The sequence below is a fragment of the Akanthomyces muscarius genome, chromosome 5 (assembly GCF_028009165.1).
Source record: "Akanthomyces muscarius strain Ve6 chromosome 5, whole genome shotgun sequence".
In the NCBI taxonomy this organism is placed as follows: Eukaryota; Fungi; Ascomycota; class Sordariomycetes; order Hypocreales; family Cordycipitaceae; genus Akanthomyces; species Akanthomyces muscarius.
The window spans coordinates 631,988-656,501 of record NC_079245.1 but is presented as its reverse complement, the minus strand read 5'-3'; the positions used below and the strand labels follow the sequence as shown (position 1 = coordinate 656,501).

At 56.5% G+C, this 24,514-nt stretch overlaps 7 protein-coding genes across 8 annotated transcripts; 5 read left to right on the top strand and 2 right to left on the bottom strand.

Moving 5' to 3' along the window:
- Window positions 1-571: 571 nt before the first annotated feature.
- Window positions 572-2,708, top strand: LMH87_009482 (uncharacterized protein; the record flags this gene model as incomplete). Its single annotated transcript, XM_056196483.1, has 5 exons — window positions 572-736; window positions 799-1,287; window positions 1,357-1,609; window positions 1,680-2,465; window positions 2,542-2,708. 5 exons carry the CDS (start codon window positions 572-574, stop codon window positions 2,706-2,708), a joined length of 1,860 nt encoding a protein of 619 aa, XP_056053625.1.
- Window positions 2,709-3,771: 1,063 nt separating this feature from the next.
- On the top strand, window positions 3,772-7,662 carry LMH87_009481 (uncharacterized protein; the record flags this gene model as incomplete). Its single annotated transcript, XM_056196482.1, has 1 exon — window positions 3,772-7,662. One exon carries the CDS (start codon window positions 3,772-3,774, stop codon window positions 7,660-7,662), a length of 3,891 nt encoding a protein of 1,296 aa, XP_056053624.1.
- A 1,458-nt stretch (window positions 7,663-9,120) lies between these two features.
- Window positions 9,121-10,763, top strand: LMH87_009480 (uncharacterized protein; the record flags this gene model as incomplete). Its single annotated transcript, XM_056196481.1, has 4 exons — window positions 9,121-10,002; window positions 10,055-10,531; window positions 10,602-10,608; window positions 10,660-10,763. The coding sequence occupies 4 exons, from the start codon at window positions 9,121-9,123 to the stop codon at window positions 10,761-10,763; spliced, it is 1,470 nt and encodes a 489-aa protein (XP_056053623.1).
- Window positions 10,764-12,898: 2,135 nt separating this feature from the next.
- Window positions 12,899-14,021, top strand: LMH87_009479 (uncharacterized protein; the record flags this gene model as incomplete). The annotated part of the gene is made up of 5 exons (XM_056196480.1): window positions 12,899-13,092; window positions 13,155-13,244; window positions 13,320-13,543; window positions 13,609-13,793; window positions 13,869-14,021. The coding sequence occupies 5 exons, from the start codon at window positions 12,899-12,901 to the stop codon at window positions 14,019-14,021; spliced, it is 846 nt and encodes a 281-aa protein (XP_056053622.1).
- Window positions 14,022-15,201: 1,180 nt separating this feature from the next.
- On the top strand, window positions 15,202-16,746 carry LMH87_009478 (uncharacterized protein; the record flags this gene model as incomplete). 2 transcript variants are annotated; one of them, XM_056196479.1, is made up of 1 exon in its annotated part: window positions 15,202-16,746. In XM_056196479.1, the coding sequence occupies one exon, from the start codon at window positions 15,202-15,204 to the stop codon at window positions 16,744-16,746; it is 1,545 nt and encodes a 514-aa protein (XP_056053621.1). The 2 variants fall into 2 exon arrangements, with proteins under 2 accessions (XP_056053621.1, XP_056053620.1); XM_056196478.1 differs by having other exon boundaries at window positions 16,075-16,746.
- A 218-nt stretch (window positions 16,747-16,964) lies between these two features.
- On the bottom strand, window positions 16,965-17,579 carry LMH87_009477 (uncharacterized protein; the record flags this gene model as incomplete). Its single annotated transcript, XM_056196477.1, has 1 exon — window positions 16,965-17,579. The coding sequence occupies one exon, from the start codon at window positions 17,577-17,579 to the stop codon at window positions 16,965-16,967; it is 615 nt and encodes a 204-aa protein (XP_056053619.1).
- A 938-nt stretch (window positions 17,580-18,517) lies between these two features.
- On the bottom strand, window positions 18,518-23,530 carry LMH87_009476 (uncharacterized protein; the record flags this gene model as incomplete). Its single annotated transcript, XM_056196476.1, has 5 exons — window positions 18,518-18,713; window positions 18,776-19,364; window positions 19,442-19,672; window positions 20,745-23,273; window positions 23,335-23,530. 5 exons carry the CDS (start codon window positions 23,528-23,530, stop codon window positions 18,518-18,520), a joined length of 3,741 nt encoding a protein of 1,246 aa, XP_056053618.1.
- Between the last annotated feature and the right edge of the window lie 984 nt (window positions 23,531-24,514).

Here is a 24,514-nt window from a genome sequence, read left to right as displayed (position 1 = left end):
TACAAAGCTGCACTAACACACACAGAGAGAAATTCGGATAATTCTGGATCAGTGGCAGGCATCACAAGGGAAACGTGCATCATCGACGTCCGACAAGCTGCCACAGCCCGCCTGTCCTGCATCCCAGCCAGATCTCGTCCCTCTTGCCATGGACTCGACTCTCGTGAGTAAAGGGTTGCATGGCTTACAATCGCAAACGTTGCCAGTTCTGGTCAGGTCGCTGTTTGCCTTTCCTTGTTCTGTCCCCCGCAATATGCCCTCTTTTCAGTCCAATGCACTGTTCCTCGATACCATGTTTCGTACTCCGATCCTTCACTGCGGCTTCTTTTACACCAAACGCCACGCGGTAGTTGGCATCTTGCAAACGGCCGTCGCTGGCGTATATATTCACGACTCCAGCAGCAGCATTCACTTTGAGCTCATTTTCCTACGTGTACCCAGTAACCCTTTGTTCCTTTCATCTTCAATTCTCTCACTTCCATCTTCTCTTTTTTCTTCTTCGTAGCAATACCTCTACTCTTCAGAAATCTCTGGGACTGGAATCGGATAGACGTCTCAACCACACAGCAACATGAAAGTCGCCGTCGTAGGAGGCGGCCCCGCGGGCCTCGCCACACTCAAGTTCCTCACCACGGCGCATCTCTTCTTTCCCATTCCGCCAATTGACGTGCGTCTCTTTGAAGCCGAGCCCGAAATTGGCGGGACCTTTACGCAGCGCGTCTACGAAGATGCCGAGGTCTGCATTCCTTCTGCTCCCACGCCCAGGCTTCCTCCTCCACTAACACCAGACCACGATAGCTCGTATCGTCCAAGTACCTAACCGCCTTTTCCGACTTTCGCCTCCCCTTGGACGCACCCGACTTTGTCACCCCGGCCGTGTATGTACAGTACCTCCGCGACTACCTGACGCATTTCAACCTGTGGACGCAGGTCCGCTGCAACACCCGCGTCACGCGCATCGTCCGTCGGCAGCCCTCCGGTCACACTATCACAACCATCACGTCCGTCAACGATGCCGTGGAGACAACAACGTGGGACTGCGACGCCGTGGCCATGTGCACAGGGATCCACGTGCTGCCGAGCATACCAGACATTCCGGGCCTGGATAGAGTGCCGACGGTGCTGCACTCGTCGCAGCTCAAGACGCGGGGGCAGTTTGGCAAGTACACGCACGTCGTCGTGCTCGGCGCGGGGGAGACGGGCATGGACATGGCGCATCTGGCCGTCACGGCGCCGACGGCCTCGGTGACGCTGTGCCATCGAGGGGGCTTCTTCTGCGCGCCCAAGGTAACTTCCAACCGCACACGCAACACCCTTCCCAAGCTTGCCCCTAGGAGACTTATTCAACGTGTGCAGATAGTGCCGCTGCCGAGCCCACGAGGACGCACGCCCGAGAGCGCCGCGCCGCGACCCAACAAACCCGTCGACACGTCCGTCGCCAGCCTCTTTGACACGGCGTACGCGCACCCCGTCCTGCAGAGGAGCCCGCTGCTGTGGGCGGCATACGACGTCTGGGTGCGCAAAATGCACTGGTGTATCGGCGGCACCGAGGAAGGCCCCGATCAGTGGGTTGGGCAGATGAGCAAGGAGCGGAAGCATCTCGATTCCTGCAAGTCCTGTTTTCTTTCCCTGTTCGCCTCCATCTCTGCTTGGCTGCAACTGACAGAAAATGTATGCAGTGTTCATGTGCAAGTCGGACCGCGCTCTGCCCTACATCTCCGCCGGCCACCGCTCCACGTCCCTCCTGCACCGCATCCGCTCCTCCATCCTCAGCGTGCCCATCCGTCCCAATCGCGGCGGGCGGACCATCGCCGTCCGGTCCTGGCCCTCTTCGATCGACAAGTCCGGCGCCATGCACTTTTCCCCCTCCTCCTCCTTCTCTCCCACAACAGACCCTCTCAAGCCCGACGTCGTCATCCTCGCCACCGGCTACGGCACCACCTTTCCCATGCTCGACCACACCCGCGGCGCGTACCCCTCTCTACAGTCCGCCTCCGTCCGCGGCATCTACAGCCCCGAGTCCGTCGACGTTGCCTACATTGGCTTCGTCCGGCCCAGCATCGGCGCCATCCCGCCGCTCGCCGAGCTCCAGGCCCAGCTGTGGACCCTCCGCCTCCTGCAGCGCTTCTTCCCCGCGCGCATGCCGTCGGCGCGCTCCGCGCACGCGGTCGCGGCGTACGAGATGGACTGGAAGCTGCACCCGCGGGCCGGGTACGACATGTACAGGGACAAGCGCGGCGTCGACCACGAGAGCTACGCGTACCAGCTCGCGCTCGACATGGGCGCGGCGCCGACGTGGCGGTTCGTGATGCGGAAGGGGTGGCGCTGTTTTTATACCTGGGCGATGGGGTCGAATTTCAATACCAAGTTTCGCATGGTAGGCCCGTGGCGAGACGAGCTTGTCGCTGAGGACATTATGCGCGGGGAGCTGTATGGCGTGGTGAAGCGCTCGGGTGGATTGGTGTGTAAGTGGAAAAACTCCTTCTGCATCTTGGGTGGTTGCGTGTGTGTGTGCGGTTGCTAACTGAGCTACTTGGATAGACTTCTTTACGTATTCGGTCATACCCTTGATTGTGTTTGGAACCATCAGCCTGAGCCTGTATGCGGCGTTTTGGGCGGCTTCGCTGCCGGGAAGGGCGTGTGCTGGCGTGACGAGTGTATTTGGTCGGAGGAACAAGGACAACGTGATGCAGAAGATTGCGGCTTAGCTGCGCTGACCTTGAGTCCATCTTTTGCGTTTCCCCTTTTGGGATTTTGCGTTGACCAGGAGAGTTGCTGTTCGTTAAAGGGCTATCGTGCTTGTGATTACATGCCGCATGGCGAAACGAGGACACAATTCTGCCATGTAATGGTGTTTCTTTCTTCCACTGAATATAAAAACAACCGTGTTCGGGATTCCCGTTGCTAGAGCAGATTGGGTAGTAAGACACGGGAGGACTCATGTATTTTATGTCTTAATTTAGCTTTGAAGAGAATTTATTGCATGCATAAAATGCACAGCTGTGTTTGAGGTCAGCAAGTTGGCTGACCGCTCCACAATGTGTTGCTTTACTAGAACCCAGAAGCCACTACGAACTCCCATCTTCCGGTCTATATTTGACTCTTTTTACGGCTACATTTCGATGCGGGTGCGTTATAAAAGTTACAGAGGAGCCCCGGGTACGAGGTGTCAGATTCGGCGCAGGGTAGCCGGTCGGGGCGGAAAGCGCTGGTACTATGTGGCTGGGCATGCAGCCACCCGCGCGAATCCGGGCAAGCTGGCTACTCACATTGGCTTTTACAAGAAAACTCACCTTTCTGTAAAACGACAGTGGTAATGGAAACGGCCATTCACTTCGGCCCCTCTCAAGCGCACACCTTGTGTGACCAGTCACCAGATCAGCGGTAAACAAGCCCCCCCTCTGAGCGTGGCCACTCAGCGTGGCTCCAGGTCACACAAGAGCCACGGTCCATACAAAAGATGCTGCAGTGAATGCCGTGCTGCCCGTGATCTGTGAATCGTGGGTCCCGGGCGGCTAAGCAGGGCTGGGCAGCGGTCGTCTGCACTCCCGCCCGAAACTCGCCCGGTTGTGCGCGTGCGTGCGTGTGTTTGCGTATCCACGGGAGTTCTGAAGTGATGTTTCGTAAACAAAAACAAAATATCCAGCGAAGCGCAAGAATCCTCCTGCGTTTTCTTTTGACCGTTTCTCTCCTTGATCATTGCAATTCCCCATCGTTGTTCCTGCAACTGCAGCTCCTTTACAACCCAAGGCCGCCACACAACGTTACACCATGGAGGTCTTCCTCCGAGGCGTCCCCAAGGACCTCTCCGACGACAGCCTCCGCCACGAGCTCACCCCGCTGATGCGCCGTCTCGGCGTCGAGGACTGGTCCTGCGACAAGCCCAAGAAGAAGACGCAGGCGTGGCTGACCTTTCTCCGCGCCGAGGACGGCGCCGCCTTTCTCGCGCGCTACGGCAAGGTCATTGCGCCCTCGCAGCCACGCTCCGTCGCCGAGGCGGCCGCGGCGGCCGATGCCGCTGCGGGCATCATTAAGCCGCCAGGCTTCCCGCGTCGCGGATCCGAGATTTCGAGGCTGTGCATCCTTCAGGCAGACGTTTATGCAGAAAAGAGCGCCAAGGAGGCGGACCATCTTATCCTGAACCATCTGAACCTCCAAAAGGACGAGCGCGAGAGCAGCGCCCCGGCCAGCAAGGCCGCCAAAACGACGACCGTGACGACCGTCTGCCGCATCAACAGCATCGCCAGCGGCAAGATGATCTTCTCCGAGGCCGCAGAGGGCGACGCGGCCAAGTCGCTCGCGTTTTCGCGCCAGACAGAGTGCACGACGGCCGCTCAGTCGCAGTTCAAGCGCAAGTCGTGCATCTTGACGACCGTCACGGGCAACCAGATGCACATCTCCTACGCCACGGTCGAGGACTGCGTGTTTGACTTTGGCGACCGCTCCTTCACCATGATTTTAAACGAAAGCCCACGCTTCTACGCCCGCAACACGGTCGACCCGGACCTGCGAACGCAGTGGTCCCGCCAGCCTGTTCTCAGTGGCTGGCCGGAGCTCAACAAGTACGTCGCGCACTGTCTCGTGTACCGCTTCCAGCTGCCCGCAGATGAAGACGTCGCGCGCCTCTTTGCGGCCATCAAGGAGCATCACGACGTCTCGGTGAGCCGGCACACGCTCCGCGTCGAGCGTGAAGAGGGCAAGGCCAGTGAGGGGTATCTGGAGTGCATGCAAGAGTTCATGCGCAAGATCAGAAACTTGGCCAATAATCCGCTGCTGCTGCCGTTTGTGCTGCTGTTTCAGGTGCACAAGATGGTGTACAATAATCACCTGCATCCGACGCTGGCGATGACGATGCTGGAAATCATGGAAACGCTGGCCATGGATGCGCAGATGAGCAAGCGTCCGCTGCCATTTTCCGTCGAGAGCTTCAAGCGCCTTTTCAAAGACATCCCGTACCCGACGCCCGGCGTGAAGCCCAACGAGCTCGACCCTTTTGAGCTGCTGAATCGCGTCATGGACATTGAGAGCGGGCTGCTGCGCGGCAGCGCCCCCGCTGCGGTGGTGCGGGCCGGAATCGAGGCCGGCGGCGGACGCCTCGGGGAGACGCTGTCCAAGCAGCAGGCGTGGGTGCTCAAAGCCATGGTGACGCCGACGCGCGTGGTGCTGGGCGGACCCGACGCCGAGTCCAAGAACCGCGTGCTGCGCATGTTCCACGAGCACACCGACTATTTCCTGCGCGTCACATTTACCGACGAGGACGGCTCGGGCCTGAGCTTCAACCCGCGCGTCAGCAACGACTACGTCTACGACCAATACCGCACGGTCATGAGGCAGGGCATCGAGGTCGCCGGCCGACGCTTCTCCTTTCTCGGCTTTTCGCACTCGAGCCTGCGCTCCCACTCGGCGTGGTTCATGGCGCCGTTTGTCGACCATAACATGGGCCGCCAGGACTACGTCACCGTGCTCAACTCGCTCGGCGATTTTCGCGAGATTCGCATCCCTGCCAAGTGTGCTGCGCGCATCGGGCAGGCGTTCTCCGAAACGCCCTACGCCGTGTCCCTCAAAAGCGGTAGCATCCGGATCAATTACATTGAAGACGTCAAAAGCTGTGTTGACGAGTCGCGCGTGTTTAGCGACGGCGTGGGCACCATATCCCAAGAAGCGCTCGAGGAGTTTTGGAACGTGCTGCCGTTGAAGCTGGGCTCGCCGACGTGCGTGCAGATTCGCGTGGCCGGCATCAAAGGCATGCTGTCGCTGGACCCACGGTTACTCGGCAAGCAGATTTGCATCCGCGCCGAGTCCATGATGAAGTTTCCCAGCCGCGACTTTGTGGAAATTGGCATATGTGAAGTGGCCCACAAACCGCTCCGATTGGTGCTGAACCGGCAAATGATTAAAATCTTGGAGGATATGGGCACGAACCCAGTTTGGTTCAAGGAGATGCAAGCCAAGGCGCTCGAGACGCTGCGCGGCGTGACGGCGACGGCGGCCAACACATGCACTTTTTTGGAGTACCAGGGTGTCGGGGCCAATATTCGCCTGCCGCGATTCATCAGGCGGCTTCACTCGCATGGTATCGACTACCGAGGGGACCCTTTTCTCAAAGCGATCGTGGAATATGTGGTGTTGAAAGAGCTTCGGCTGCTCAAGCACAAAGCCCGAATCCCCGTCGAAAAGGGCGTGACTTTGTTTGGTGTCATGGATGAGACGGGATTTCTCAAGGAAGGCGAAATTTACATTCACTATGACAAGAAAGCTCCGGAACAAAAGTCGGGCATCGAGGGTTCGCTCAAAGACGGCACCGTTATCGTCACCCGATCGCCGGCGCTGCACCCGGGCGATATCCAGCTGGCCAAGATGATTACGCCGCCGAATAAGCACCCACTACGCGCACTGCGCAACTGTGTCGTCTTTAGCCAGCGCGGCGACCGCGACCTGCCCAGCCAGCTGAGCGGCGGCGACCTGGACGGCGACAAATACAACATCATCTGGGACTCGGGTGCCATGCCCAAGGATGTTTTTCACCCGGCGAGCTACCCGCGCAACAAGCCGCAGCCGCTAGACAGGGACGTGACACGCGAGGACATTGCCAACTTTTTTATCGAATTTATGCGAACTGACGTGCTCGGGCTGATTGCCAACAAGCACCTGATGTACGCGGACATCCAGCCGGCGGGTACCAATGACCCCGTCTGCATCAAGCTGGCCGAGCTGCATTCGACCGCAGTGGACTACTCCAAGACGGGCATCCCGCCGCTCATCAACGAAATCCCGCGGCAGCCCAAAACACGGCCCGATTTCACGGCGCCGGCGCCGCCGACGACGACGTACAGCCTAGGCGAGGTGGCGTTTGTGGAAGTGGATGAGGAAGAGGACGAGGGCGACGACGGCTTCGGGCGCCCGCGGTACCGCTACCACAAGTCGGAAAAGATTCTCGGAGTTCTCTACCGCTCCATTGACGAGAAGAACCTCTGGAACAAGGCAGCAGGCAAGGTGGACCGCAAGGGCGGCTCCGTGTGGGAGCAGGTGCAGCGCATTATGCACGCGGGGCTCGCGGCGTTGGGGGTCCGCATTGAATGGTTCCAGAGCATTGAGGAGGCCATCAAGGTACGTCGCATCTACGAGACGGGGCTTTATGAGAATATGCAGCAGTTCTCGCACAACCCTCGTGCGTCGGTCAGCGAGGTGGAAGCGTTCTGCGGCGACATCGTCAACAAGACGGGGTCGCAGTCGAGGCAGCAGCGGGACTTGTCGCTGAAGCTCAAGGACGAAATGGAACGGCTGATGAACTGGGTCGTCAGACTGATCAGGAATCCAGAGGCGCTCGTCACAAGCAGACAGAAGGGGGCGGACGAGAACGAAATGGTCAAGGCTGGGGAGGCCATGATAAGCCTCGCAAGGCTGCGGTCGCTCGAGATGGCGGTGGCGTGTTTTGAGGTCGAGATGCAGAAGGATGCGGTCGCTGCGGCAGCCGCTGCCGCTGGGGCACCGAGTAAAGCAAAGCGAGGCAAGCTTGGCGATAGGATGCAGAGCTTTCGGGTAATTGCGGCGGCGTGCATGCTGAACGAGCTAGAGGCCGTGACGCGAGAGGTCAAGGGCGAGGACGCGACGACCATGGTGGTTGCGCATCGGGGTGCGAAGGATCAAGAAATGTCGGGATAAGCGACGGAAAAAAAAGACGAGAAGCGAGCTTCATGTGAGTTTTTCCCGAGTGTCATGATGTGCGATATCGACGGATGCCCCACGGTCTTGGGAAGTGGACGCTGGAGCTTGTTTGGACAGACGTCACAAGTGGCCCTGGAGATGCACGGGTGCGATTAGAGGTAGATTGTTGTAGAAGTGGTCTTTGTTGTTGTGAGAGTAGAGCTTTTGATAGGAAAAAATTTGAGCATTTGACAAGATGGCGAGTGCTGAGATGTCGCTGTGAGTGTGGGCGGAAGATGGGAGGAGGAAGAATGGTGATGGTGTTGAAGTTTGCGGGCCGCTTAGCGGGTCAATTACAGGGCAGCAGACACTACCTTGACTACCTAGCACGTATTCGTCACAAGGCAATCTTTAGCAAGGATGCGAGCGAGCTATTCTTTAAACCTAAAATAGTAAAGAATTTTCTTAGCTTTGAGCTTTGTAGATATTCACTGCAATGTCGTGGGACATGAATGATGATGTAGAATTAAGAGGCAGCCTCGTGTCAAAGGAGCGAGCAAACACCCGTGTTACACCCGTCGGGCGGGAAGCTGCAGAGCCGTCATGGCTTCAGGGTCAATGAGTTGCAGTGTCTACAGTGTCACAAGGCGGCAAAATGGAGTCTGGGATAACGTTTAAGCTTCCAGCGAGCCGTCAAAGGTACAGAGTTTGAGAGTCAAGTCGGCTGTCGCAAGTGTATAAATCAAGGCTGTGCTCGTCCTTTTCAGTGCCATCCAGCCATCCTTGTCAGCTTCAGCTCCAGCTTCAGGCTTCGCTCACACCTCCACCAGCACTAACGTTAGCACAGTGCCTTGGCTTGTTCGAACGACGCCGCATCCTGGCGCATCTTTGGAGTGCTTATCGTTTAGCTTTGCTGCCTTGGAAAGACGACGAATCGCCATGTCGATTCCCCCGCTCACATGATAAAAAAACCATCATCGTTTCCTAGCTTGTGATTTGCGTTCATCACCAAAAAAAAAGTATATTCATTGCTCTCTCTCACAGCCACTGCTAGACATCCGCTACCATCACCTCAGCTTCGACACAGCTGTGTCCCATCGCGTGGCGCCATCTCGGTGGCAAAAGACTACTCTAGTGGCTTTGAGGTTCCAGCTCGGGCGGCTGAAGGGTCACGACTCGTGGCACCACGTCGAGCTTCGACAGGGCACCTTCGCTTTCAGTCGCAACGCGCGGGCGCAGCAATCTTCATCATCTATTTTGTCCAATTTGTCCAAACAGGAGCGAATGGTTTTGTCACCAGATGGTCTGTGATTGACGCGCACGAGCTAGGCTGGCCTCCCGTCTTGATTGTCCTACCCTTTGACGAGCAAACAGCCTACATCTACCGCAGGACAAACGGCGCGCCGACTTGGTCTGGACATGAGCTGATGCGGGAAAAGTCCAAGAGAAACGAAGCTCGCCAGTCTCGCATACATCATGGAGCACTTATTTAAAATGTACACAGCGGTCGCCAGACGTCGCCGCGGCGGCAGCGCCGCCCAAGACCCCGAGGATGCGTCATCAGAGCAGCAGCAGCACAGCAGCACCGATGCAACACCGGCAGAGCTCCAGCAGCTCCCTCGCCGGCCCGAAACATCCTACTTTGCCCGCAACCAGTTCCTCGGAAACGCTAGCAGCGACACCATCACCATCAAGCCGCGCAGGCTCTCCAAGCTCGAAGCCCTCACCCACGCCATCGGCGGCGGCGGGCGCGGCCGCAGCGGCAGCCTGGCGGCCTCGTCCGGCACCGCGCCCGGCCAGCGGAGCGAGCTCCTCGACCACTTCCTCGCCCTGCCGCCCGAGCTGCAGCTCAAGGTCCTCTCGTACCTCGACTTCAGCGACATTGAGCGTCTGCGCCGGACCTGCCGCTTCTTCCGCGCCCGCGTGAGCCCGCCGCTCGTCCGCGCGCTGCTTGCGCCCGACTTTGCGCACCACATCCGGCACACCTGCCGCGTCTGCCTCGTGCAGCACGAGGACCCCAGGGCGCTCGTCTGCACGCCGGCCAACGACTGGCGGTATCCGCTCTCCAGCCGCTGCGCCGACTGCGTCTGGGACGAAAAGGGCTTCGACGTCGGCAGGAAGTACCTCATGGGCAACAACGCGAGCGTCTTCGTCTGCCGTTGGTGCGGACGCCCCGTCGCCGCGCAGCCCGCGTGGAACCAGCCCGAGTTCCACAAGGGGTGCTTCAAACGCTACACGCAGGCCGTCTTTCTGTACTATCAGATAGGGCTCGCGCAGTGGTTGGTGGTCTTCATCGCATCGGCCCTGTGCTGGCACTACTTTCGGTCGCGCCTCATGTGGGTAGTGGGTGTGGTTGTGGTGAGTGACGGATGCGAGATGCCCACCATGTTCTGATGCTGACCTGTAGCAGGCTGGGTTCGCCGTGACTCTGTGGAATTTCTGTCTCAACTCGCTCCGTGGCACCATCCTGCGAACCTATCACATTGGCCTGATCCTGGAGGCGCTCATCTTTGCCTCGTGGGTCGTGCCGCTCCTTGAGCTCTTTCGCATCAACAGCCAGCAGACGCCGCCCCGCGGCATGAACTCGTACGAAAAGGCCACGGTCGTCTTTGTCCTGTTCAACCTCGTCTCGCGCGGCATCAACATCATCGGCAATGCCATTCTCGCGTGCGAGTACAAGCTGTGGCGCCACAAGAAACCGTGCATGTCGCCGGCACGCAGCGCCTGGATCCACGCCGTAGAGGTATTCATCTTCTATGTCGAGCCGCAGTGCATCGAGCAGGAATACCCAGCGAGATGGTGGTTTAGCCGACGCCGTCACACGCTGGACCCTGCCACGAACGATGCCATCGTGGCCGCTCTGGGACATCTGCCCGCGAATAACCCGGTGCCTCCAGGAGGGGGCTAGAAGTCACGTCGGGCACATCGGTCACGACGCTCACTTCGATGCCGCGCAGGGTGGGAGTATGATTTTCCTCCGATTATAGCAATCGCAGCGTTCTGAATTTCGAGTAGGATACTTGGCGGTACCCATGTGTCTGCCATGTGTCTGGACTAGGATGGAAGTAGTGGCGCCCGGTGAAGTATTCAGGGGCCAGATGCAAGTTTCTGGTATTTGAGTCTAGCAGCAGCAGGTTTCTGCTTGGGAGTCTGGCAGCAGCAAGCGATTGGTTGATTTTACTTTTTTTTAGATTGTTTTCTATGTAGCATTAGGCTAGCGTTTTTGAAAAGTGATGTATTCTTTCTGCTCATGCAAGCCCAGAGTGATAAGCATTCTCCCCATGGCCGAGATCAGGGTGGCCCCCGCATTTACCCCAATGTTGAGGATGTGTATCGGAGTGCCAGTACGTGTACTAGCATCGCTATGAGATTTGTCCGCATTCGCCAATTGTGTCGGATGGAGACAATCTCCGCTGCCCCGAGTGCCTGTGCCCAGTAAGGTCTCCATGCGCCTTGTACGCCTGGTTTGCTCCGTAGGCCCTCCTGCTACTGAGATGTGCATGTTGTCAAAGTAACAGTAGTTCTTCTTTTTGTTTCCGATATATCATTCCCTTGTTACAATCGTCTCTTTCTCTAGGGGAATGCTTGCCATGGAAATTTATACTTCTTGCGCCATGCACCCGTGATCCAGTGCGATAGACCGGGGGGCGGCGATCCAATAGCCCCACTAGTCTAGGCCAATTCTTCCACTCTCCCGCGCCAGTTGCTGCACTCGACAACTCCCGTTGTGCCTAAAAAGTCAAGGCGCTGAGGGAAATCGAAAGGAAACTCTGAGAAGGAAAGGAAAATTCGCACAAGAGCCCCCGCTAAAACAGTGCTGGGGGACAAGTGGTACCCTTTCGGGCGAAGGGGAAATTTGTGGCGGCTGAGACAGAATCTGGGGTAATACTAGCGCCAACGCGGGGAGGGAAATTATAGTCAAAGAAGAGGGGTGATACATGGCGCTAATTGGCTCAGATGGGCAAGGGATCTTTACGTTCCGAGGGCAAGAGGTGTGTTTTCGGAATTGTAAACTTGTGGGCTTGCGCGTGTGTGTGTGTGCGTGTGTGTGTGTGTGTGTGTGTGTGTGCGTGTCGTGCATCCGCGGAATAACGCATCCTTTTTTTTAGAGAGAGAGAGAGAGAGAGAGAGAGAGAGAGAGCCGTGAAACAGCTTCTCTACAGTGTTCCCCAAAAGGGCATGAACAATATGGATGGAATGGCGTATTGCTTCCGAGTAAAATCAGATCGGACGAGGATCGGAACGAGAAATAGTACTACGAGATAAAAGTACAGTATTCCGCTTCAGAGAGAGATGTCCTCGTCACGCATGGCGATCGGCACGCTATTGAAATGCCACATCCCGCGGCACTCGACATATCCGCTCAAGCTAGCTCGTTGTGTAGAGCTCCCTGCACCTCAACCACACACCGATCCGTTTACCATCTAAGCTTCTTTTCAGTAGCTTTTCTACTTTGTTCTTGCTCTTCCCGCCATGGCAGTTCTTTCTCATCTGCAGAACGAGATGCGTCGGTTGACCTGGCTGGGCAAGTCTGCAGTGCATGGCTCCCGATCCGTGTAGAACAACAGCACTGGCTTCCGTCAGTTGCATCCCAGGGTCCATTGCGCGGAGGAAATCGACCTAAAAAGATCTACAGTTGGGCTTGTGCATGCAGCCACGACGCTGGCCCATTCCGTCTGGACTCGTCATGTTCCCCAAGAGCTAGTTAGTGTTGACGCTGTCTTTCTTGATGTGCCGCTACACCACGCTCGGATGCCCCCGGTCGTCCAAGCACAGCCCAAGCCGGTGTGTAGCGCCACCATCGCCCACACGTCCGTCCGTCTTCTCATCTTGAATTTCTATCCGGCACCTGTCAAAGCCCCGTCTGCCGTTACTTTAGCCAGCCACCCTTTTGCGTCCGGGCCAAGGGAATCTCACCCTTGCCCCCCCGTATGTTTGCCTTCCCAGTTCTGCCTCCGCAAAAGGCGGCAACAAAAGAAAAGTGTCGGGCATGGCCATGACTCCGAGTGCGCAGCCTACTAAACTAGGCAAGCACACGCTTGGCGGTTCAATTGACACGCAACCACTGACACACATTGACCCCCTTTACCAGGTCTATTTGTATACAATACAGCTTGGGCTGGCGTCTACACTTTCCCAACACCTTTCTTCCCCATTTCTGCTTCTCTGTGGCACCAGTTGTTATTCGAAAACAAAACCTTTCCTTGTCCAACCCCGTACAACACATCCCCCTTTGAAGAGATAGCACAAGGCCATGTCTGATCACAGCAACGGCAACGGCGTCGGAAAGGACAGCGACTATGCCGAGGGCCACAAGGAAACCCTGAGCCGCTTCCGCTCCGCCCAGAGCATCTCCATGACCCCGGAGCTCTTTGAGAAGCTGTACCTCTCGCCGCAGAACAAGGTCAAGGGCGACTTGCGCAAGACGTTTGCCAATCCGACTCCAATGTATGCTTTTTCAAACAACGGAGAAAGAAAAATGTTTCACAATGCTAATAATTCATTTCAAGTGCGGTGGCCGGGTTCATCCTCTGTCTGACGCCGCTGGCGTGCGACCTCATGGGCTGGCGCGGCGCGGGCGGCAACGGCGCGGCGAGCATGTAAGTGGCGCAATTCTTCTTCTCGATACTGAGCCAGAGAAAAAGCGAGATGAGCTAATTCTTGTCCTACATCAGCCCCGTCTACTACTTCCAAGGCGGTATTCTCATGACGCTCGGCGCCATCCTCGAGTGGATTCTCGGCAACACCTTTCCCGCCGTCGTCTTTGGCACCTTTGGCACCTTTTGGCTCTCCTTCGCCAGCACCCTCAACCCGTCCTTTTCTGCCTTTGCGTCGTACGCGCCCGCGGGGGAGCCCGGGGCCGCCGGTCTGGAGACGCAAGGATTCAACGCCAGCTTCGGTACGTATATGAAGATACTTTTGCACTTGCCTAGCCGGTTTTGCTAACACTTGCTGGGTTCGCAGGCTTCTGGTTGCTGTTCATGGGATTTCTCTGCTTCGTCTACCTGATTTGCTCCGTCCGAACCAACATTGTCTTCTTCCTCATCTTCCTCTGCCTGGTCTTGGCCTTCAGCCTCCTCACGGGCGCGTACTGGGCGCTGGCAAAGGACTATGCCGGCAATGCGGCCTACGCGCACAAGCTGGTTGTGGTACGTATAAACACGCTTCTTCTTCGTCTTGACTTGTGTGTTTTTTTTCGCATGGACTGACACGGATGATTGTAGGGCGGCGGCGCGGCGGCATTTGCCTGCGCAATGCTTGGGTGGTACCTCTTCTTCGCGCTGCTCTTTGCCGCCGTCGACTTTCCCTTTCAGCTTCCGGTCGGCGACTTGTCGACCACGGTCCGCGGCTACAGCGAGAAGAACAAGATTGTCTGAGCTGCGGTTAGCACGTTAATTGAAAGGTACAAGGGCGTTTCTGGCAGAAGCTATGCAGAGGAGGTAATGGTAGATAGGCTCCGTAGAAGAGAAGACTGTTGGTGCCGCAAAAACGAACGTTGGGTATTTGGGGAGGTGGGCGGCTCGCGCTTGGTTCTGTCACATCTCGATATCCTCTTTTTATTTATTTTGAATTTATGCGCTTCAGACTGCTATTTTGCCGCGTGATTAATAGCCACTCTCCATAAGTTGCAAGTTAAAGAGTGCATGGCGAATCGCAGCAATTTGGGGTCGGGGCCAACGGAGCTTCGAACATTGTTCTGCAGATTCCAGAGACGAGAGAGGATCAGGAGCAAAGCGACCCGGACCGAAAAAAAGCGCAAAGCCAATTTAAAACGGCAAGTTCTTTATCCTCGTCAACGTAGATATCCTAGAAATTTCTGGCACTGCTGGTGAGGCTAGCCATCATCGTTGGTTGTGACAAAACTGCATCGCGTATTAGCCGCATTTGGTTCGAGCACCTCTGACAGCGTGAGAAAAAGAAATATCAGATTCTTCGAGCTCTGGCAATTTTGCAATATCCAAGATTCATGATACTCGCGGAGAAGCGAAAATAGCCGCTCCCATCAAAATTCGGCTGAGAAGTACATTATTGCCCAAGGAGCCTAGGAAACGGACGAGCAGCAGTGGCCTTCATGCGTTGGACGTCGTCAAAGCAGAACATCGTTTCACATTTTTAAAAAATTATGAACGGATGCCCTGGTAGGGATAATCAGGACTGAAGAATACTGCTCACGACCATTGTGATGTCCTGACTGATTTGTGTTGTACTGGGACGCAGCCAATTTGGCCAGAGCAACTCCAGCGGACCAGTTGGCATCACATCAGCAACTTGGTCCTGCGTCGCATTCTAGATTCTCTGGCTTTGTGATACATTTCCTGTGTTTGAAGAGGATTGTTTTCTTTTTCGTACTAACTAGCTGTGCCTCTTGAGACATGGTAAATCTGATGTGAGGATTCGTGGGGGTTTTGCCCCCCGCGCTGCCCGCCCCCAACTAGCAACGTAACCTGCCGTACAGGCCAAATCAGAAAGGCTCACAGTTCTTCACAGTACAATTTCGACCAGGCTTGCAATATCAATATTCTTAGATTGGCGTTCTCATTCGGTACTTCTCCCATCATGTCTCTTATTCCGCAGCCTCAGTCCGTGGCCCTCAAAGAAGGCCTCGTGGAGCTAGCCAGCTTCGACCATGTCAACGCCGCGCTCGACACCACCCTCCATCCCGAGGGCTACACCATCGACATTTCCACCGCCAACGGAGTGCACATCAAAGGCGGCTCCTCCGCCGGCCTCTTCTACGCCCGGCAGACCCTGCGACAGCTCCTCCCGTCAGCTGCCCTCCGGCACGGCGCCCGCGGGCCCTGGCGGCTCCCCGCGCAGACCATTGCCGATGCGCCATCGTCCGGCCTGCGCTGGCGCGGCTGTATGCTCGACGTCGCGCGCCACTTTATGCCCCTCTCCGATGTCCTGCGCTTCATTGACGTGCTCGCCTTCCACAAGCTCAACACCCTGCACCTGCACCTCACCGACGACCAGGGCTGGCGCATCGACGTGCCGGCGTGGCCGCGCCTCGCCGCCGTGGCGAGCTGGCGCACACGCTCCATGCAGGGCACGCGGCACCAGCCGGGCTTTGATGCGCGTCCGCACGGTGGCTTTTACACCGCAGACGACTTGCGCGAGATTGTGGCCTTTGCGGCGCATCGGCACGTCACGGTCGTGCCCGAGGTGAATATGCCAGGCCACATGCAAGCCGCAATTGCCGCGTACCCGGAGCTAGGCAACACGGATGTCAAGGGCCGTAGCTCCGATGAAGGCGTCTGGGACTTTTGGGGCATTTCGCCGCGCGTGCTCAATGTCTCCGACACCACGCTTGACTTTTGCCGCTCCGTCCTGGACTTTGTCTGCGACATTTTCCCGTCCGAGACCATCTGCATCGGCGGCGATGAGTGCCTCTACGACGAGTGGAGAGCCAGCCCGTGCGTGCAATCACGCATGGAGGAGCTCGGCGTCACGACGGAGTCTGCGCTGCAGGGCTGGTTCACGGACCAGATGGCCGCGCATCTCGCGACCCGCGGCCGGCGCGCCTACGGCTGGGACGAGGTCATGGAGGGGTACACGGGTCCCGCCGACAAGATTCTCGTCGCAGCATGGCGAGGGCCCGGTCCGACATCCGTTGCCGCGCGGCGTGGCTTCGACGTGGTGACGTGCCCAGACGTGCACGCCTATCTCGACTACCGCCAGTCGGACGACCCCGGCGAGCCCACCCCCGTGGGCACGCTTCTCACGCTGGAGGACGTGTACTCCTTTGAGCCCATCCCGGCCGGCCTGGAGGCCGACGCGGCGCGCCACATCGTCGGCGCGCAGGTCAATGTCTGGACGGAGCACATGGAGAATGCTCGGCGCGTGCAGTACATGGTCTACCCGCGGGCGTGTGCGTTTGCAGAGGTGGCATGGGGCAAGACGCGAGAGCACGGCCGCTTTGGCGATTTCCAGACGAGGCTCGAGGACGGCCACCTCGCGAGGCTGGATGCGTTGGGCGTCAACTACAGGCCGCCGACGGGACCACGGCCGTGGGACGGGCGGCCAGATGCTCCTGGGCACCCGCTGTCGCGGGAGGAGCGCCTAGCTGAGATTGAGAAGATGACGGCCGAGCTGGGGTATTGAGTCAATGTCTGTTGGGATAAATTATGTAGATTAGCCAAGTGCTGTCTCCGAAATAGCTACTACGGGGCCTTCAACATACATCGAGTAGCAGAACAGTGGCAAGAGAAGAATTGGCCAACCATCTTGACGCGAGTAACATTCTATTTGCAACTATACATAAATACACATCTACACAGCCATTCAACAACTGTTCACTGTATCGCACCACTATAACTTGCTTACTGTGTCCAGAACGCAACATTGCTCCATGTCACATCAATCGGACCAGCGCCGCTATCCGTCGTGTACGTGCCAATCTTGTCATAAAACGACCCCCCCGGCGCACTCTGCGTAAACTTGAGCTCGCCATTCACGTACACCTGGTACTTCTTGGCGCTCGCATCGTGCACCGTATTCACCGTCACCGTCGTGCCCACCCTGGCCACGCCGCTCGCAATCGTCTTGCCGCCGCCCTCGACGCTGTACAGATCCCCATTCTTCTTGACGCCCAGGATGAAGAACGGCCCGTCGTCGCCGTTGAACGTCTGCTTGACCGACACGCGGTCGCCGCCAAACGAGTTGATCCTGAGCTCCCCGCCAAACTGGTGCTTGCCGGACGAGTAGTCGTTGGTGTAGCGCCGCTCGGCGCGCGTGTGGCCGTTGGAGCAGGCGCCGCCGGAGCTGGAGCCGCTGGGCTTGGCGGGGATGGAGAACTCGCTGCCCGAGACGTGCCCGCCCTCGCAGGTCTGCACGTTGAAGCTCGGGTTGGTGCTGCGCCAGGTGCCGCCGCCGAGGGGGGACACGGCGAGCGCAGAGGTGGCGGAGAGGGCGAGGACGACGAGCTTGCTGAGCATGGTGACGGGCTTTTCAATTGAATGCAAAGAGTAAGTAGTTATGATGGTTAAGAGTACACCGTAGGCCAGTGCTGAAAGAATTAAAAAATTAAAAAAAAAATTAAAAATTAAAAAGAGGCGATGTATGTGCTTTAATAGTTCGTGTACTTGTAGTATCTGGTTCTAGAATGTCCACGGCGGTAGGTAGTCGCATCAGCGATCGACGTGGGCCCGAGATCACTGGAGTTAATCATTCCACCTATTGGAGGGCCAAGAAGTTCGACAAGTCACAGCCTTTAACCTGGCTAAGCATCACTAGAGCCCGCCCCGGCCGTGTCTGCCGGCATAAGCACCATCGTCGCAGCTTCTCCACATTCCGCGTACCCCCCCCAGAGGGCTGAGACGTGCTGCAATACTTAGTAAGTCAGCTCGTAAAGGCCTCGTCCGGAGTTTTGCACTGCTAGCATCTGGCGACCGGCGTGGACCCCTGAAAGTCAATCAAGTACATCATCATTGGTGGAATGCTTTACGCCGGGCCGTTGGACAGGCTACTTGGCCGCGGATTGCCGACAGGGGATCGCCAGGGATGCCGGTCCGGGGTACTGGAATCGCGGCAGCTTACGCATCTTCCGCCAGTAAGTAGCATGCACCACTGCTGACCGAAGAGGCTTCTTGCGGCAGAAGTGTAGCATGTCACGTTGCCGTTCGATTAACAATGCATGGCAATGGATATACCGTAACATGTATTATCTGTACAGGGTGCTCTCCTTCATCCCGGCGCCAAGAAACTCTTCAACAAAAAATCAGGGAGCGCAGCGCGAGACTTGCAGACTGGATGGGGCAGCCCGTCTTCCGCACCAGTAAACACGAATCAAGTGCGCGTCCTGCATGGTAGTCATACATCTCATGTCCTCCGGGGCATGCGTTTAGTCGCCTCGGTACTCCTCCAGCGGAACTTCTCAAACCGCACTGTAGCCACCTCGGCTTCCCGCGCCCTGTACGGTGTTGAGCACGCGCCGCACCCAGTCCTTCAGCAGGTAGGGAATGTCCCGGATCGTGTCGCCGTGGGGCAGTAGGTCCCAGCCGCGGGCGCCGTATCGGTTGTAGTTGAGCCACGACCCAAAGATGAGGTACGCCGCCGTGCCGAGGAAGCCGCTGTAACTTTGTTAGCCGCTCATCATGGAGTCTCTCTCTGTTTGGGGTGCCATGGGACTTACACAATAAACACCCAGGTAAAAAAGCCCCAGCTACCACCGCTGGCGGGCTTCTCGGGATCCTCGACATCATTGTCATCACGCTTCTCACAAGCATACTTGGTGTGCCATGTTAAGCGCAGAATGTCTGCATCCTTCTCAGTGCCATAGCTCTCCCAGATCAGCGCGGCGTCATCCTTCTTCAGCTGGTGCTCCACCTCTTCATCGTCGCCTCCCTTTTTCTTGTCATCGCCATCCTTTTTATCGTCATCCTTCTTGTCGTCTTTCTTGTCGTCGTCCTTCTTGTCGTCGCGCTTACGCTTGGAGCTGTTCTCGTACTTGTCCTCTGCTTCCCACTCGCCTTCCAAGCCGGTTTGATTGCGGGCACACAGAAACTCAATCACTGCCCTTTGATCGCGCAACTGGTGTCGGCCGCCCTTGAGCACGAGTCGCAGGCCCTCCTTCTTCGAGTCGGCATTGGAATCGCTCGTCTTTAGTCGCGTGACTTCGTAATCGAAGGCGGTGCCTTCATGGTTCTCCAACGAGCCCGCGATGGGGATGACCTCGGTGATTGAATCCGATTCGTCGCCAATAACGCGCTTGATGGCACACACTACAGCCCGGCACAAGTCAGCCACTGTCATCTCTTGCTTTTGCCCCATCACACCTGCCCTCGTCGCTGTTGCTTACCTCGCGTGCCGTTGGGACACTCTTCCGTCGGCTTCGCATCGCCGCTCTTCTTCAAGTTGCCGCATACGTCGAGCGTGTACGTCCGGTTGTGGTGAAGCCCTGTGATGGGGTCTAGGCGCGAAGTCACGACCGAGTGAGGGCCCCCGAGCTTCGAAAGGTCAAACTCATGTTCGCTGGCAACAATCTTCTTGCAGTCCAGCATCGCCGACGCCGACGATGCTCCGAGAAGAGCTGTCACCAAAATGTCGGAACGCATCGCAAAGGTTGGTGGTTATGAAGTAACGGCTGGATCGGGCCTCTCGTGAAGGAACAGCTCTCTCGCGGACCCGTCTGCGTCAGTTCGGCTTGGATACAGCAAAGCGAGCGCAGAGGAGTGATAAAGGTAAGTATTGCAGTGTCGTAAAAGAATGGATGCAGCAGCTTGCAGCTCTTGCGAGTTTGTGCCAAGTCGGATGGCTTCAGGATGCTGAGATGATGCGACGTGACCAGCTTCCGTCTTCTGCCAATGTCGTAATTAGGTGCTACACGTGACCCACTTCAGGTCCTCGGTCTGGCGCGATCTCATGCACACTCCAAATCAACGACATGACAATCTGTCATGAATAAAAAGAATTAGAAAAGAATTGTCTCGCTGTCCTCAGATTGCAGCTTCCAAATTTCCCTTTTTTATACTTATTTTACATGCTCCCCGTATTACAAACGCGGTGGATTGTGACCGAACCAATGCCGGGCAGCAGGAGAAGAGTCAAGAAAACGCACATCACACGGAATTAAGAAAGACTCGTATCTAGCTTCATACTTATGTTGTGTGCCAATTGTAAAGTCCATGTCTTGATACACAAGCGCAGCTGTGACGCTAACTAAATACACTGCTGATTCCCGAAGAGGTATATGCATCAGGGCTTCGAAGAAAAGAACAAGTAAAGCATAAACACAATTCCTTCCGTAGGGTATTAGGAAACCATGCCCAAATACATAACCATGCTGGCGTTAATAAACAAGGAAGAGACAAACCGAGCAAAGTGACAGAGGCCGACAAAAACAAACTCCTAGCTCCGTACCACCAGATTATGACCGAATCCAATTCGTGTGTATCCCCTTTTGTTGCTCCGTATCCAATCTTCAAAATACAAAAAAACCACGGCCGCTTACATTCCCTGCGGTCCCATCATACCGCCATTCATACCTTGCATGGACTGCTGTTGCAACTGCTGCTGCATAAGCTGTTGCTGCTGCTGCTGCTGCGCTCTCCTCTGCTGGAGCTGTTGATGCAGTTGCGCGCTGGCCTGTTGGACCGACGCACTTCTCATCCTATTCATCATCTCCTGAGGGATGTTTTCAGGACCATTGTACTTCGGTCCTTGCGCCGCAACCATTCTCTGAAACAGTAGCTTAGCCTGAGCCTGAATTTGCAGCTGATAATTCTGCGTCGCCTGTTGCTGAGCGTTGGGGGTCTGAGCGAACTGCATTTGCCCTTGCTGCCCCTGCTGCTGCCCTTGCTGCTGCTGAAGTTGCTGCTGCTGCTGAAGCTGCTGCTGCATGGCGGCCATGTTTTGCATGCCGGCGTTACCGTTCATAACTTGGCCGCTCATCTGCCTCTGCATCGCGTTGCCCATCTGACCGAGCTGACCCATCCTAGCCATCTGCTGGAGCTGCTGTTGGAGCTGAGGCGTCATCTGGCGCAGTTGGCCACCCTGCAGCTGCTGCAGCTGCTGTTGATAGAGAGCTTGCTGTTGTTGCTGCTGGGGTGTCAACCCGCCTTGCTGCTGCTGCTGCTGTTGCTGTAGAAGCGCTTGGCGCTGCATTTGCTGAATGAGCTGCTGCTGCTGCTGTTGGGTCATGGGCTGGCCATTAATAGTTGGCATTCCTCCATTTTGCATCGCAAGCTGCTGCTGCTGCTGCATCATCCTTTGCTGGGCTGCGAGTTGCTGAGCAAGCATCTGTTGGTTCTGGGGGCTCATGCCGTGGGTGTTAGGCATGCCCATATTGCCGCTCATGTTGCCGCCCATGTTGCCGCCCATCTGTGAACCCTGCGCCATCATGTTAGGCGGCGGGCTGGCCTGCGTCATGCGGGGGGTTGCGCTCATAGCTTGTCTGTTAATGGGCGTAGCATGCGCCATGTTAGGGGTCGCATTGGGCATACGAGGAGTGCCTGATGCGTGACTCTGCTGGCTGCCTCTAGCAGACATGTTATGTGCCATGGGAGCAGACATGGGCTGGACAACAGAAGGGGGTCGTGGCGGGCTGCCAGCAGCGCCAGAGTTGGATTGCTGCATGGGCGCGCTTCCAACCATTGGCGATGACATGTTTTGGGGTGTGCCCTGGCGCACAACGGGGGAAGATGCTGCTTGGGCCTGAGATATTTGCGACGGAAATCTAGCCTGAGCAGAGCTATGCATGCCATTTTGCATGCCACCATTAGCCACAGCGCCATTTTGCACCATGCCGCTCTGGCTGTTACGCTGAGCCATTTGGGCCGCTTGCGCAGCCTGCGCAGCCTGCTGCGCTTGTGCTTGCGCTTGCGCCTGAGCCTGAGCTTGTGCTTGCGCCTGTGCTTGCGCCTGTGCAGCTTGTGCCTGTGCCTGTCGGACCGCCAGAGTTTGGCGCTGCGCCTCGGCTTGTCGAAGTTGGTTCTCTCTGGCGACAGCAGTTTGTCTGGCGCGCTCCGCTTCTGCCGCCCGCTGTGCTGCTGCTTGCTGCTCTCTCTGTTGCTGAAGGCGTTGTTCCTGCAGTCGGCGGTCGTTCTCTTGCTGCTTAAGCTTCTCCTGTTCCTTCTTTTCAGCATGCTCTCTCTTAATTTCTTCAATAACTTTGAATCGTTCGAAGCGCGGCTCAAATATAGCGGCCCCGGCTTGGGCATCTCCATCTGCAGCACCTGCGCCTTGGCCACCAGCAGTACCAGGCGAAAGCCGATCGTCCAGGACGAGCATATATCGCTCGTGCTCTGCGGCTGCGGCTTCGTCTGCCGCAACTTCGGCAACGGTACGCTTTCTCGTCTTCGGTTGTGGCGGTGCTTCGGCATGCTTAGGATGAGAGAAGGCCTCGAGTAGGGCGATGGTCTCTTCTGCGTTCTTGGTCGGGGCCAAGTACAACGGTGCCATGGTAGCCAATAAGATCTGTCCCTCTGCAACGTAGATGTTGGATCCGTCCAGTTCGGTCTTATCTCTTCTTTGGCGTTTTGCAGGCGGTGGCATCGTATTTACAGTCGGCGTAGGAGGGTTCCCAAGCGACAATGGTGTTGGCGGTGGTACATAGGTTTCCGGAATGCCTTTCGGGGTCGTAGTCTTGATGAGGAGATCCATCTGCAAGCTTTCCGGTGTAGGGTGTAACACGACAGTGAAAACCTTTGGTTTAGCGGCAACCTTGGGTTTTGTGTCTTCTTGGCCGTTGGGTACGGCCTTTTCGCCCTCTGTCGACTTTGCTTCTTCCTCTACTTTCTTGGACTCGTCATTTGGGCCCTGTTCATCTTTGGGATATGGTACGTAGGGGGAGGGTGTGAGCCACTGATTGTAGTTGTGAATCGATGAGGGCATTGTTTTTGACGACGCGGAAGTTGGCCGCGCAACGTCCTTGGTTTGCGCAGCTGATTTGTGGTCGTGGAGCTGGACAATGAGACAGCCATCGTAAAACTGAACTTTGGCTTGGATAAAGTACTCGAGAAGGTCGTGGGGAACGGTGCGACTTCGGACGTGCTCCAGGAAGAGCTTCATGGGCGATTTGTACGGAAACATGCCATCCTGCCCGTCAAATCGAAAGTGTGTGGGATGTAGGTGCACAACAAGAGAAGGCGGATTACCGGCATGCTTCGTAAGGATATATGAGTCGGACACGACTGCTGGTAGTTAGCGGGCGAGTGCTGGCAAGGTAGAAGAGAAAAGGGAAGAAAAAAATACCATATGGTAACGTCCCCCCACCATTGGCAGAGGCTTCATCTGAAAGGGATCCAGTGCGCTTCCCAGCGCTATTTCGTGAATGCCTGCCGAGCGCATGCGAGTTTGTGTCGCGCCGTGCGCGGTTGACAGGCCGAACTGTGGGGACCGCAACAGCACCGCCAGCGGTGCTGGCAGGCGGCTTTGCGGTCGCCGCCATCTTCTTGTTTGCAATGGATGGCGATGATGAGACCGTGGAATGTGCGACGCCGTGGATCGACGTGCCTATTGGCGATGGTTTCTTTGCCTTTGTCCCAGGGGTTGGTATAGCGACCGCGGTAGCCGGGGACATGTTTCCTCGAAGCGCGCACCGCGGCCGGCGCTGTGAGCGTGGTGATGCAGCTGCCCACCCGTCGCAGCTCTATCTAAATGGCCTCTCTATCCGATCAGTACGCGAACATTGATATTTTCGGCGCAGTGGTCGACGGATTCGATGCCTGTCGTCGTCGCGATATGTCGTCGCAAGTCGTTGGAGGGGCGGCCGGTCGTGCTCGGCGATGCCGTCGCGATATAACGAGTGGGTGCGGGACGGCGCTGGGTTCTAGAATCGATAAATTTGAGCGTGCATCTCCTGATTCGATACTCAGATTGAAGCCAAGACCCGTGGCAGAAGCAAGACTTCCGTGTGAAGTTGGCGATCCTATGGGTGGAGTGAGCCGCTTACCCCAATGTAACGAGGTCGATTTGCTGGAGGGAGATCGCACGCAGCCAGTAGCATCACGTGATTATCTTCAACTTACCCTGCAGTCACCCAACTCTCTCTTTTCATGCCCGCAGACTATGGCTTGCAAATTCTTCGAACCTAAAAAAATCGGGTTTGAAGCAGAATTTGGCCCAGACTTGCAAACTTTTATTTTTTAGGTTGCTAATTGGGCTGTGAATCAGTTTTGTGCCGACAACTAAAGTCGTTACCCTGCCGATTTCGGACCATATCGTGATCAACGCCATAGTGTATACAAAGCAAAGTACCATTATTGCCATCAGAAGACTTATCGCAACTGTAGCACTTGGCTTCTATTTCCTTATGAGTTTTGATAGTCTGTTCAATTATTCCCATGGACGGTATAGCCAGTAACGGTTTAACACATGGTACGGACCTACGAGACATAGTCTGTTCTTCCAATTATCAGACAGAACGATTGCG